This window comes from Sinocyclocheilus anshuiensis, unplaced genomic scaffold (assembly GCF_001515605.1).
Source record: "Sinocyclocheilus anshuiensis isolate Anshui unplaced genomic scaffold, SAMN03320099.WGS_v1.1 scaffold1826, whole genome shotgun sequence".
NCBI classification, from domain to species: Eukaryota; Metazoa; Chordata; class Actinopteri; order Cypriniformes; family Cyprinidae; genus Sinocyclocheilus; species Sinocyclocheilus anshuiensis.
This window is the reverse complement of record NW_015542582.1, coordinates 300,433-314,833: the sequence shown is the minus strand read 5'-3', so window position 1 is coordinate 314,833 and position 14,401 is coordinate 300,433. Positions and strand designations below refer to the sequence as shown.

At 33.1% G+C, this 14,401-nt stretch overlaps 1 protein-coding gene across 1 annotated transcript in view; it reads right to left on the bottom strand.

Annotated features, from left to right (window-relative positions):
• Positions 1 to 729: 729 nt before the first annotated feature.
• LOC107694408 (zinc finger protein 341-like) overlaps positions 730 to 14,401 on the bottom strand; it is a 14,584-nt gene continuing 912 nt past the window's right edge. Inside the window, exons 2-16 of the mRNA XM_016494096.1 lie at positions 13,868 to 13,975; positions 12,423 to 12,598; positions 11,762 to 11,899; positions 10,678 to 10,893; positions 9,454 to 9,492; positions 8,878 to 8,999; positions 8,510 to 8,715; positions 7,567 to 7,754; positions 6,515 to 6,723; positions 5,983 to 6,079; positions 5,274 to 5,406; positions 4,668 to 4,779; positions 4,517 to 4,587; positions 3,117 to 3,335; positions 730 to 1,188 (exon numbers count right to left, since the gene is read on the bottom strand). Of these exons, the coding sequence (XP_016349582.1) occupies positions 974 to 1,188; positions 3,117 to 3,335; positions 4,517 to 4,587; positions 4,668 to 4,779; positions 5,274 to 5,406; positions 5,983 to 6,079; positions 6,515 to 6,723; positions 7,567 to 7,754; positions 8,510 to 8,715; positions 8,878 to 8,999; positions 9,454 to 9,492; positions 10,678 to 10,893; positions 11,762 to 11,899; positions 12,423 to 12,598; positions 13,868 to 13,975 (2,249 nt within the window). The 3' untranslated portion in view covers positions 730 to 973. The remainder of the gene's footprint in view (positions 1,189 to 3,116; positions 3,336 to 4,516; positions 4,588 to 4,667; positions 4,780 to 5,273; positions 5,407 to 5,982; positions 6,080 to 6,514; positions 6,724 to 7,566; positions 7,755 to 8,509; positions 8,716 to 8,877; positions 9,000 to 9,453; positions 9,493 to 10,677; positions 10,894 to 11,761; positions 11,900 to 12,422; positions 12,599 to 13,867; positions 13,976 to 14,401) is intronic.

The following is a 14,401-nucleotide window of genomic DNA, read 5'->3' as shown; positions in this document are numbered from 1 at the left end:
CAGAGAAAACGTTTTTTTTTTTTTTTTTGCTTATTTTTATTTCAGTTTTAGTAAATTGAATACTTAAACATAGAAATATAAAATTAGTAATGTTGCTTTGTCAACTGAAAAACAATACATTTAAGGTAAAGTTTTTCCTCTTATATTTTTATTTTATTTTATATTGTTTTATTTTTACTGAAAATAATTTTTCAATTTTATTGTGTGATATTTCTTTTTAGCTTGATTTTTCATTTCAGTTTTAGTTTGTTATTTTTGTAATTAAGTCATTTTAGAAATGTTGCTTTGGCAACTAACGGAAGTAAAATATGTGTAAGGTGAAGTTTTGCATCTATTTTTATTTTATTTTTACTGAAAATTATTTTTAATAATTGTTTATTATTATTATTAATAGTTTTATTTTCCAAATTATTTTTAAAGGTTTTTTAATAGATTTTTTAATTGTCTTAGCTTTTAGCTTTAGTTTTATTTCTTGTAATTTTAGTACATAAACACAAAAAATATACAGTTATAAATGTTGCTTTGGCAACTAACTGATATAGAATACAATTAAGGTATTTTTTTTTATCTAATATTTATATTGTTTTATTTTACATTTACAGAAAATGATTAACAATAACAACTTTGCGTTGTAAAATTTTTGTCCCACATCTCATTGCATGATTTATGGACAAGCAATAAAACAATACATAATAACCGTACTGCAAATGTGCATAAATTAAGCTCAATATTTATTTAAAACTGTATCGATTAGGTTACAGTCTAAGTTCATTTCAACAAATGTGAGAAATAAGAAATCAGCTTGCAATACTGTTTTAATATAAAACAAATCAAATATTAAAGATCAGCAACAGGGATCTGAACCCTTAAATGATAGAAAACATAATTTATGCTTTTAAAGACGACTATGAAAGCCGATGCGATTTGTAAACAACGTGATGCAAGTTTGGAAAATGCACAAGCAGCGTGTCGATCAGTCGCTCGTCTGGAAGCACATGGGTTCAGAGAGCAGTCTGTCGGCGCCGTCGTCTTCCTGCATGTGATCCAGTCTCGTCTCGCTCCTCTCTTCCTCTTCTCTCATTTGCTCACGTTCTTCATCCTGCTGCGTCTGGCCGTCATTATCCTCGCCCTCCTCTTCGGTTTCTCCACGTTCATCAGGCTCCGCGGCTGGAGATCCGTCCCCTGTGTCTGTGGAAATAACAAAGCATGTTGTTTTGTTTTGTTGAGATTGTAATGACTAGTCAGTTCCACTAGTTTGAGATAGTTCACTCAAAAATAAAAAAACTGCTGTTAATTTATTTACCCATCCTCAAGACCATCCAAGATGTAGGTGACTTGTGTTCTTTAGCAGAACAGTAAAGATGATTGTTAGTTGAAACTGTGGTCCTTGATGATTCATAAAATGCAAGTCAATGGCTACCGTTATTTTGAGAGTCAAAAAAGCATATACAGCCAACACAAAATGAACACCTGGCGATATATTGAGCAGTGTTGGGGGTAACGCATTACAAGTAACACGCGTTACGTAATCAGATTACTTTTTTGAAGTAACTAGTAAAGTAACGCATTACTTTTAAATTTACAATAAAATATCGGAGTTACTTTTTCAAATAAGTAACGCCAGTAACTTTGTTTTCCCATTTATTGACTGACTTGTGTTGCCATGTTGAGAGAAATCGTGAGTAGGTGCAGAGCTACTGTAGTTCTAGACTAAATGTGAACATGCATTTCCTCATCTCACTGCACACAAACAGATTCAGTATTCCTCAAAATGAATGAAAACAGTGCAATGCAAACCTGCAATAATTAAATGTATTAACACAAATATCTTTTATGCATTTAATCCCATTTTATTAACCAAAATCTTTGCTGCCGATCTTCGATGATCCAATTCAACCATATTAATAAGCAAAAATGACCTAAAATAAACATGACATTTGTTTTTCTTTATTGCTGAAGAGTGTTGAACTTTCTTCTTCTGCATTCTATGCTTCATGCAATCCAGAATGGCTGAGGCTTAGTGCGAAAGGGCCTTTACATTTGCCAAAAATAGAAATTTGGTAACGCAATTAGTTACTTTTTTAGGGAGTAACGCAATATTCTAATGCATTACTTTTAAAAGTAACTTTCCCCAACACTGATATTGAGTTCTTATGAAGCGAAACGTTTGGTCTGTGCAAGAAACCCAACATTATTTACAACATTATTACCTGTAATCCAGAGCCTCAGGCAAACGGTCTGGAGTGAATCATTCTTTTGAACTGGTTCTTTTTGGTGAACTAGTTGAATCAGTTCACCACATCGGACTGAAGCGTCTAAAACAGTTCACAGCTCCAGCAGCACAGATCTACAACTCATTCAATCTAAACTCACTTTCGGACATCTGACAGTCACCCTGACTCCAAATGAGCCGAAATACCAGCACATCTGATCCTATGATGAATGAACTGATTCAGTGCTCCAGTTCCTCCAACAGTCACTGAACTGAGGAAACAGTTCGACTCGAACCCAAGACTGAGCCACTGATATGTGTGAACCGAACACTAAATGAACGTTTTTATGGTTTCTCATGGTTTATATAAAAAGGTGAGCTGATGAAGACTAGTTTATTCACTTTATATGCTTTAGACATGTAAAACATTTATGTTTCATATCATTATTTGGTGCTTTAATAATATAATTGTGTATATTTGACATCATTGCGTGATTAAGTAAACAAACTAGTGAACTGAACCAGTTCTTTGAAACAAACTGTCTGAAAGAATCAGTTCACAGAAAATAATCAGAGTCTGAGGCTCTGGATTACAAGTAATAACGTTGTAAATTATGTTAAATTTTTTGAACAGACTGATCATTTTGCTTCGTAAGACCTCAACGTATCGTCAGGAGCCACGGGGGTTAATTTCGTGTTGCCTGTATGTGCTTTTTTGACTCTCAAAGAGCTGGCAGCCACTGACTTGCATTTAATTCACCAAGGACCATGGTTTCAGATAAAAATCTTCTTTACTGTTCTGCTGAAGAAAAAAATGTCATCTTGGATGGCCTGAGGGTCAGTAAACTGACAGCTGATTTTCATTTTTGGGCGATCTATCCCTTGAACCTGTGTGTGTTTTCACCCTGGCCGCTGTTGTCCCGTCCCGGCGTCCCGTCTGCACCCTGCGCGGCCCCCGCCAGCGGACACTTGTGATCGCTGTAGTATTTCTGGCGGGTGAAGCCCTTGTTGCAGGCGGCGCAGCGGAAGCGGTAGTTGTCGGTGTGCGAGCGCTGATGCTCCAGCATGTGAGCGCGACGACTGAACGACTTCTGACAGAACTGACACTTATACGGCTTTATACCTGCAGGAGAGACAAAGAGACTCTACTTACATCTGCTTTACACGTTATTATATAGTTCCACATTACACCACAGGAAAAAAAAAAAATTTCTAAGAGTATTTTGGTCTTGTTTTGTAGTAACAGTATTAAAATGTCCATAAAAACAAGATTAATTCATCTGACAAGCAAAACTATTACTAAGCTATTAAGGTTTGTTGTTTCCTGATTATAAATGTAAGTATTTTTTAAAGTAAATGCTCTTATTTAGAATCTTATTTATTTATCTCTTATAAAAGAATAGAATAATAATTTTGAATATATACACACACACACACACACACATATAATATGTGTGTGTGTGTGTGTGTGTGTATGTATAATTTTTATTAAAACTCATACACAATATGCAGATATATATTTATATATATTATAGGCCGATATGCTTGTGAACTTTTCTAAATTTTAAATTTTTATTTAATTAACGAAAGCTGAAATAAAACTTAATAAAATATAGAATTATTAAAAAAGACTAATAGAAATGTTAAAAAACACAACAAAATGATTAAATTTAAAACCAAAATGGAAAAAATAAAAACTAATTCAGTCTTAAAACATTAGTGTCTCAATAATTCTAAAATAACATTGACTAAAACTATTAAAAACTATTGTAGTTAATTGAAATAAAGCTGAAATTAAATAAAACATGAATATTAGTATATAAATTAGTACACTATACTACAATATACTGTTAGCTAAAGCTAAATCTATTAATGTTAAAATAAATATAAAATAAAGTTAAAATAGAATAAAAATATTGCATGAAAAAATTAACAAAAAACTTGACACTTGAGAATTTGTAATGATAATTAGAAAATAATTTTAAGCTGACGAACTAACATTACTAAAACTAGAACCAAAATTTTATGAAACTAAATAAAGCTAATTAGAAATGAAAAACAAACACTAACAAAAATGGCAAAAGCACATAACAAAATTACTAAAACGTAAACTAAAATGATTAAACTAAAACTATAATATAGTATACTAATAGTAAATGAATAATATTAAAATTATTAATACTAAAACAAACTATTAAAATCAGTCTTGTTAATTGAAATGAAGCTGAAATTAAATATCCACATCAGATGGAAAACTGAAGTACTAAAGTTGAGGTCTTCACCAGACTTCATCATCATCCTCACCTGAATGCGAGAGAATATGGGCTTTGAGTTTGTCGGGTCTGTTGAACTCTTTGGTGCAGCCCACATGAGTCCTGCCACAGAAAACCACAGAAATCATCAAACACATTCACATCACACTGATGCTTCTCTGCCCATCTCACGCCTCACTCACCTGAAGGGACACTTGTACTTCTTGAAGGGTTCGTGGATCAGCATGTGTCTCTTTACTTTGTCCTTCCTGTTGAACGTGGCCTCACAGACGGAGCATTTATACGGCTTCTCTCCTGCAAAACAACAAAATCTCACTTTACGTCACAGTAATATATCAGACACGAAAGAAATTCCATTTATCACTCAAAGCATATTAATTCATTCACTTATTGTTTTTTTTGAAAAAACAAAAACAAAAAAACTAGTGGTGGGCAACGATTAATCGTGATTAATCGCATCCAAAATAAAAGTTTTTGTGTACATAATATATGTGTGTGTACTGTGTATATTTATTATGTATATATAATACACACACACATGCATGTATATATTTAAGAAAAATATGTTATGTTTATATATGAAATATATTTATTTATTTATAATATAAATTATATGAATATAAATATATACACGTAAATATTTTCAAAATATATACTGTATGTGTGTGTCTTTTTATATACATACTAAATATACACACATATATATTATATAAACAGAAACTTTTATTTTGGATGCGATTAATAACACTAAAACTGTGTTTAGGAGTAGAGGACATCAAGCGCAGTACCTGAGTGGATCTTTGTGTGTAGTTTGAGGTAGTGCTCGGTTTTGAAGAATTTTTTACAGATCTGACATTTGAATTTGCCGCCGACACCGTGAGTGGAGAGATGCCTGCGGAAATACCGCTCACATGGAAACACCTGACAGATACAAACACATTCACTGCTGACGACTGTTTCATTTGATTCTTGATTCTTCAAAATGGTTCTTCAAACAGAAACATTCAGGAACTGACTCCTGTGTTGCTGTCTGCAGTGTGCTATGCCATTATTAACTAAAACTATTAATAATAATATTATAAAAATATATATAATAAAATAATTATTTGATGAAAAACTTAATAAATAAATTTAAGCTGAGGAACTTAAATTCATAAACTAGAACTAAATTACAATACTAATACAAATGACAAAAGCACATAAAATTACTAAAAGTTCAATTAAAACGAAAAACTAAAACAAAAGCTAATTCAAAATACTAATATTTACTAAATGAATACTAAAACTAAAACTATTAAATCATTTTCATTAACTGAAATAAAGCTGAAATAAAATAAATATAATGTGAATATTAGATGCAAACATTAAACTAAAAAGACTGAAATGAAAAAAAAAAATATTGCCTTGACAATTAAATTAAAATATAAAAATAAAAGATCATTCAAAATATTAATAAATACTATAATATAATATAAATAATACTGAAATAAACCTGACCTTCTGGCAGTGAGGACAGGGGTAGTTGTGTGTGGCGTTCAGCAGATGTTGTTCCAGAGCTTCCTGTGTGGAATATTTACTCTGACACTTCATACATCTGAACACAAAAACAACAACAACGACACATTCAGATCTGAGCAGAGTTCAACCTCTTAGTCTCATCACTGTGACCTGTAGTAGTGTGTCACTGGTTGTGTGTGTGTGTGTGACCTGTAGTAGTTTGTCAGTGGTTGTGTCTGTGTGTGTGTGTGACCTGTAGTACTTGGTCAGTGGTTGTGTGTGAGACCTGTAGTAGTTTGTCAGTGGTCGTGTGTGTGAGTGACCTGTAGTAGTTTATCAGTGGTTTTGTGTGTGTCTGACCTGTAATATGCCAGTGATTGTGTGTGTGACCTGTAGTAGTTTGTCAGTGGTTGTGTGTGTGACCTGTAGTAGCTGGTCAGTGGTTGTTTGTGTGGGTGTGTGTGTGTGTGTGTGTGTGTGTGTGTGTGTGTGTGTGTGTGTGTGTATGTGTATGTGTATGTTTGTGTGTGACCTGTAGTAGCTGGTCTCTTTGCACTGGTTCTGCTGTGGACAGAAGCTGTGTGAGTACTGGTGAAGGCCGAGCTCGAAGAGCGACGGGAAGACTTTACTGCACTGGTGACAGCGGTACGTCAGCTGCTCCTGGTGTGTGTGGATGTGCTCCAGAAATTGATCCAGCTTCTGAAACGTCTGAGAGCAGCTCTTCACCACACAGCGGTACACCTGACAGCAACTTCCCAGGGTTAGTCACGAATGACCATTGCGCACTGAGAGAGGATGTTAAATGGCCAACTACACTTCATTTTTATCTAATGTTTGAGGTTGTGTAAATCTAAAACAAAAGATGCTATTTTATATTTTTAGCAAGCATTCTTGTCTCGTTTTTCAGTAAAAATATTGGTAACAATATAAACAGTAAACAATAAGGTTCTATGTGTTAACATGAACTAACAATGACAAATACTTCTAAATGTAATAATCTTATGTAATAATCTTAGTTGATGTTAATTTCAACATTTAATAATACATTATTAAAATCAAAAGTTAACATGCTGACATTTTTTTAATGTTATTTTTCATGAGTTTTTGATGAATAGAAAGTTCAAAAGAACAGCATTTATTTGAAATAGAAATCTTTTGTAACATTATAAATGTCACTTTACTGTCACTTTTGATCACTTTAATGCGTCCTTTCTGAATAAAAATATTAATTTCTTTCAAAAAAACAACAAATCTTACTAAACCCAAACTTTTAAACAATAGTGTATATTATTTAATAGGACAAGATAAATTTACCTGAGAAGCAAAACTGCCAAAAAATAACTTGTTTTCAGATAATATATCCATAGTTGTTTGTTTTTCTCTTTTAAGCATAAATCTCATTAGATTTATGCAGAAAACAATAAAAACATCTTTGCTATAATGAGGTTAGAAAAAAATGAATTCTAGACATATTCTCTTAAAACTATTTTAATATCTTATGCTATTTTGCTTTATATAATTATTTATTTAATTATATAGTTAAATAATTTTGACTCTGCAAATGTTTGTGTCTGTGTGCGGTACCTGTTCGTTCTTGTGCTGTGTCATGTGAGACTTCAGCTGGAAGTAGGTGCTGAATTTGACCGAGCAGAACTGGCACTGATACGAGCTGTCGATGAGGATGATCTGCTTGTTCTGGTTCGTCCCGCTGCTCTGTTTCCCCTCCGCTGAACCCTGTATCTCCTGGACCTCAGCGTCCTGCTCCTCAATGGCTGGAGATGAGGTCAGACAAATGATCTTTAGGTTGGTATATTAGATATAATCTACTGAAAAATCACCAGGATTAAAGGAATATTTCACACAAAAATTAAAATTTGCTGAAAATAATCGTACTTTCAGGCTATAAAAAATATAGATGAGTTTGTTTCATCACGGGAAGAGATTTGGAGAAATTCATCTTTCCGTCACTGTCTCAGCAATGGATCCTCTGCAGTGAATGGGTGCCGTCAGAATGAGAGTCCAAACAGCTGATAAAAACATCACAATAATCCACAAGTAATCCACACCACTCCAGTCCATCAGTTAACATCTTGTGAAGAGAAAAGCTGCGTGTTTGTAAGAAATAAATCCATCATTAAAGCGTTTTAACTTTAAATCGTTGCTTCTGGCTAAAATATAATCCATAATAATCAATATTAATAATCAATAATCCATAACTCTTCCTCTGGTGAAAAAGCCCATCTCCTGTTGTCTCTCACATCAAAATCCACCCACATATTTGTTTAGAGCTGTTTTGGACTGTAAACCGTGTTTGATCTGTGCATGTGATGTTTTTATCAGCTGTTTGGACTCTCATTCTGACGGCACCCATTCACTGCAGAGGATCCATTGGTGAACAAGTGATGGAATGCTACATTTCTCCACATCTGATGAAGAAACAAACACACCTTGGATGGCCTGAGGGTCAGTAAATGTTCAGCAAATTTTATTTTTGGGTGAACTGTTCCTTTAACTCATGCTGTCTCACCTTGCTCTTGTCCGTCTTCCTCCGTCTGTTGTGAGTTTTCGTCACTATTAAGAGGAAGCACGCGTACAGTGATGGGCATCCTGGAGGCGGTGCTGTGAACTCCAGCGGGCCAGACCTTGTGCGTCTGCATGTGTTTCTTCACGTTGGACTTCTGAGCGAAGGCACGGCCGCACACGATACACTGAAAGGGCTTTTCACCCGTGTGACTGTATATTTAAATGTTGGACAAAGTTTTAGATGCCATGTTTATGTTCTTGTACATGTTTGTGCATGGGGTTTCACATATTTTTTTTTTGCATCAAAACAATTTGTTTAAATTTTAAGAACTCCCGAACAAAAAAATCTCATATATAAATCATCTCTTTTACCTTCTAATATGCTGCTGGAGGTCAAAGTTCTTGGTAAACACTTTTTCACAGTAATTGCACTTGAGCTTCTGGGCTTTTCCTTTAGTTTGCCCTGCTGGAATAAAATAAGAGTTTTTTAACTTCTAAGCAAAACATAACTGGATAAAGATTACATTTCCTTCACTGGCTATTCTTGTCATTTTAAGTCACTATATATGCAATACTGTTTAAAAGAGTCAAGATTTTTTTAATGTTTCTGAAAGAAGTCTCTTCTGCTCAGCAAGGCTGCATTTATTTGACAAAAAATACAGTAAAAACTGTGAAATATTTTTATAATTTAAAATAATTTAATGTAAAAACTTCGTTTTTACACGTTTTCTATTGTAATATGTTAAAATATAATTTATTCCTGTGATCAAAGCTGAATTTCCAGCATCATTACTCCAGTCTTCAGTGTCACATGATCTTCAGAAATCATTATAATATGCTGATTTGCTGCTCAAGAAACATTTGAAAACAATTGTGCTGCTACATTTGACCAATTTAATGCATCCTTGCTGAGTAAAAATACTAATTTCTTAAAAAAAAAAAATGAGCGGCGCTGAACACCTGGCCCTCCACACACTGGCTGGGAACCTGCCAAACATGGACACATCAGGTGATTAAATGTTCATTAAACAACCAAACCTGCATCAGTAATTATAGAATACACATGCATATTTATTTAATCAGAAAAGGCCTTGAATTAATAATAATTAAATATTATTTATAATAAATGGCACTTTTTAAAAAGTCCTTTAGTGGGAAACTTACATGCATTTATTTCCAGCCAGTGTTATTACCACCCGTGTTATAACTAAAAAAAAAACAAAACTAAAAAATAGTTTTTGGTAACTGAAATAAAGCTGGAATAAAATAAAATATAAATATTAGATCGAAAAACCTTAAAAATCTAAACGAAAATTACAAATGTTGCAATAAATGTTCAAGCATTAAATTACCAAAACTAAAACTGTAATAAAAATAAATTAAAGCTTAATACAAATAAAAGCAACAACTACTAACAGTGAGGTTATTGTTAACTAAATCTGAAACGATTACAATAGTTTTTTATTAATTAAAACAGAGCTCAAATAAAATCAAATATAAGTATTACATGAAAAACGTAAAATTAAAAACACTTGAATGAAAACTAGAAATGTTTTCTTGGCAACAAACCGTAATAAAAAAAGTGTAAGTTGAAGTACTAAAATTAGTAAAATTGAAATAAAATAAATTCAAGCTAAATAAAAATATATATATTAAAAACTAAAACTAATAAAAATAACAAAAGCACATAAAATGACTAAAACTTAAAGCAAAATTAAAATGACAACTGAAAATATAAATATAAAAGCTAATTCAAATTATAAATAAATATTCCAATAGTATATAAATAATACTAAAATAACATTGCGTACTAAGAAACACACACAACAAAATTACTACACTGAAAAACAGGGAACTGAAAAACAAACTAATTAAAAATATTAATAAATACAATTATAGTACATAAATAATACTAAAATAACTTTGCCTACTGAAACAATATTAAACCTTAAAATACTGAAAATATGAAAAAAAAGCAAATTCATTACTTACTATAATAGTATAATTTTCTATTGTAACATGAAAGTCCAATACATTGTGTTTAGATGTTAGTATTTACCATCTCTGTCAAATATGTACCATGTAGTTAAATATTAAGTGTATTTGAGAGTTTAATACTGGTAAAATATGAGCATTACACGTGATCGTGTAAATTAATGAACAGTGCTGTACCTGAATGGACTGAAACGACTGAAGCCCCAGTGTAGGCACTTCTGCAATACCGGCTCCGGCCATAGGGGGCAGTGTGCTGTACACCTGCACCACTGAATTACTGTTGCTGGAGGGCACCTGTGAGGACAGGGGCGTGGCCTGTGTCGGAGGGAGGGGCTGTAGAGGTTGCTGATGGTGCTGGAGGTATGAGGTTGCCGCATGCATGCTGAGATTACTCTGAAAAACACAAGCAGTGTCAGAAATGACCAATTTATTTCTAATCCTTAAAAGAACAGTTCAGCCAAAACTGAAAATTTGCTGGAAATGTCCTCACCCTCCAGCCATCCAAGATGTAGATGAGTTTGATTCTTCATCAGATTTGGAGAAATGTAGCATTCCATCACTTTCTCTCCAATGGATGTGAATGGGTGCCGTCAGAATGAAGTGTCCAAACAGCTGATAAAAACATCACAAGTAACTCACACCACTCCAGTACATCAGTTAACATCTCGAGAAGACAAAAGCTGCGTGTTTGTAAGAAACAAATCCATCATTAAAGCATTTTAACTTTAAACTGTTACTCTCAGCTAAAATACAAGTCTTTAATAACGCTTCCTCCAGTGAAAAAGTGGTCTGGTCTGAATCAGGAGAGAAATCTGCACAGATCAAACACTACAAGCAAAAACAGCTCTAAACAAATATGTGGCTGGATTTTGATGTGAGAGACAACAGGAGATGGACTTTTTCACTGGAGGTGAATGAACTCGTATTTTAGCCAGAAGCAATGGTTTGAAGCTAACATGCTTTAATGATGGATTTGCTTCTTACAAACACACATCTTTCCTCTTCACAAGACGTTAACTGATGGACTGGAGTGGTGTGGATTACTTGTGGATTATTGTGATGTTTTTATCAGCTGTTTGGACTCTCATTCTGACGGCACCCATTCACATCCATTGCTGAGCAAGTGATGCAATGCTACATTTCTCCAAATCTGATGAAGAAACAAACTCATCCTAATCTTAGATGGCCTGAGTGTGAGCACATTTTCAGCAAATTTTCAGTTTTGGCTGAACTATTAGTTTAAGTATTATTCAGTGTTTACCTGCATGGCTGCCATCGGCTGATCCAGAGAACTGAACGCTGATATGGCCGACATCAGAACCTCATCGCTGACCAACACGTTCCCCTGGACCAGCGTGTGTGTGAGCGGCGACTGCGGCACGGTGATGTACGTTGATACCTTGAGGATTATATAAACATAAAAACAATATAAATATGTGACCCTGGACCACAAAACCAGTCATAAGGGTAAATTTTTTGAGATTGAGATGTATACATCATCTGAAATCTGAATCAATAAGCTTTCATTGATGTATGGTTTGTTAGGATAGGACAATATTTGGCCGAGATACAACTATGTGAAAATCTGGAATCTGAGGGTGCAAAAAAAATCTAAATATTGAGAAAATCATCTTTAAAGTTGTTCAAATGAAGTTCTTTAGCAATGCATATTACTAATCAAAAATTAAGTTTTGATATATTTACGGTAGGAAATTTGCAAAATATCTTCATGGAACATGATCTTTACTTAATATCCTAATGATTTTTGGCATAAAAGAAAAATCAATAATTTTGACCCAAACAATGTATTTTTGGCTATTGCTACAAATATACCCCAGCGACTTAAGACTGCTTTTGTGCTCCAGGGTCACATATATCAGTAATATGGCGTCTCGTGGTGTTTTCCAGCAGGTGAGCTGTACCTGTCTGTTAGCGGCGCTGATGCACGGGACGGAGGTGTAGGGGTTGTTGGAGGCCAGAGAGACGGTGGCCAGTGACGGCGTGTTGGACTGACACTGTTCACGCTTGTGACTCATGAACGCCGGCAAAGAGTTGAACTGCTTCTTACATTTCCCACACAGAAAGACATCGTCATCGTCTGCGGATATAATGTGACGTGAAAGTGTTAAAACAAATAATTGAATGAAGAAGCATTTACAAATGCATCATTACTAGGTAAATACAAATCAGTGTTGTTATTGTTAAGTACAACTTTTATTAATCATTTTAGGTAATTGAAAATGAAATTATAGGTAAATGAAATAAAGGTAAAATAAAAAAATAATTTTAGGTAAATGAAATAAAGCTGAAATAAAATAGATATTAGATGAAAAACTTAAACTTATAATACTTGTGGTAAACTTACTAAAACAAAAATAGAAAAACAATTTAATAGTTATAAAAACTATTAAAAATGTCAAAATCCCATACCAAATAAAAAATAAAATCAAAGCTGAAAATATAAAAAAAATTATTTTTAATTACTATATATATACAATTCAGTGTTGTTATCTTTATATAAATATTACATGAAAAGCTTTTAAAATATGAACATTTGAAATAACTGAAATAAGCTGAAGTGCTAAAATTACTTAAACTAAAACAAAAATAAATTACAGCAAGAAAAACGCACACTAATAAAATGGCAAAAGCACATAACAAAATTACTAAGACTTAAACCAAAATGAAAACTGAAAATATAAAAATACTTGTTAACAAAAAATAAAACTATTAATAATCATTTTAGGTCATTGAAATAAAGCTGAAATAAAATAAAATATAAATATTGGATGGAAAGCTTAGAATTAGAATTGTTGCCTTCACAACTAACTTAAAATAAATTAAAGCTGAAATACTAAAATGGCTAAAACTGAAATAAAAGTAAATTAAATATAAATATTAAAAACCAAAAACGAATAAACATGACAAAAGCGCATGACAAAATCATTCAAACTTAAACCGAAATTAAAATGAAAAGTGAAAATGTAAAATAAAAGTTAATTCAAAATATGAACCAATATTATAATAGCATATAAATAATACTAATATTAATAAATGCACTTTACTTTTAACAGACATATCCCCCCGGTTTCACAGACAAGGCTTAAGCCTAGTCCCAGACTAAAGTGTAAGTCTGAGCTGTTTTAACTGAAAGAAACTTGCACTGACTGAACCTAAAATATATCAGTGCCTCTCTTTTGTCTCAAAATGCACACCAGTAATGATTTTTCTAAGGCACGTTAATAAAAATTACTTAAATGTATTGCCTAGTCCTTGGCTTAGTCTAAGCCCTGTCTGTGCAACCAGGCCATTATGTGTTATGTTAAACTGGAATATTTAATCATATAAATGCGTGAATAAGTCTCACCCATTGGCTGGATGGTTGTTCCTGAGACATTCTGTGTTCCTGGATCCAAAACACCACCCTGAGCGTCCAACAGTGACTGGACACTGAGCACCGTCTGATTGTCCATGCCTTCAACGGGACAAATGTGGCTTAACCAATCAATTAATCCATCAGTTATTCAACAAACCAACCAATCGCTATCTGACAATTACACCAGCTCACAATCCATTACAGTACTCTTAATTGAGCATATATATACAGTAGTATTAATAATTATTACTACTCATATAATACAGTAGTCAACATGACTAGTCGACTATAGTAGTCAACATTTGAAGTGGATCAAAAAGTTTCATTAAAGTTTTCCTAAGACAAGAACGAGTATTGTTTTGGTTTTAGGACAACTTTGATGAAAGGTTTTGATCCACTTCAAATGTTGACTACTAGATATGCAAATATTATGTATATATATATTAGTGCTGTCAAACGATTAATCGTGATTAATCGCGTCTAAAATAAGTTTTTGTTTACATAATATATGTGTGTGTTCTGTGT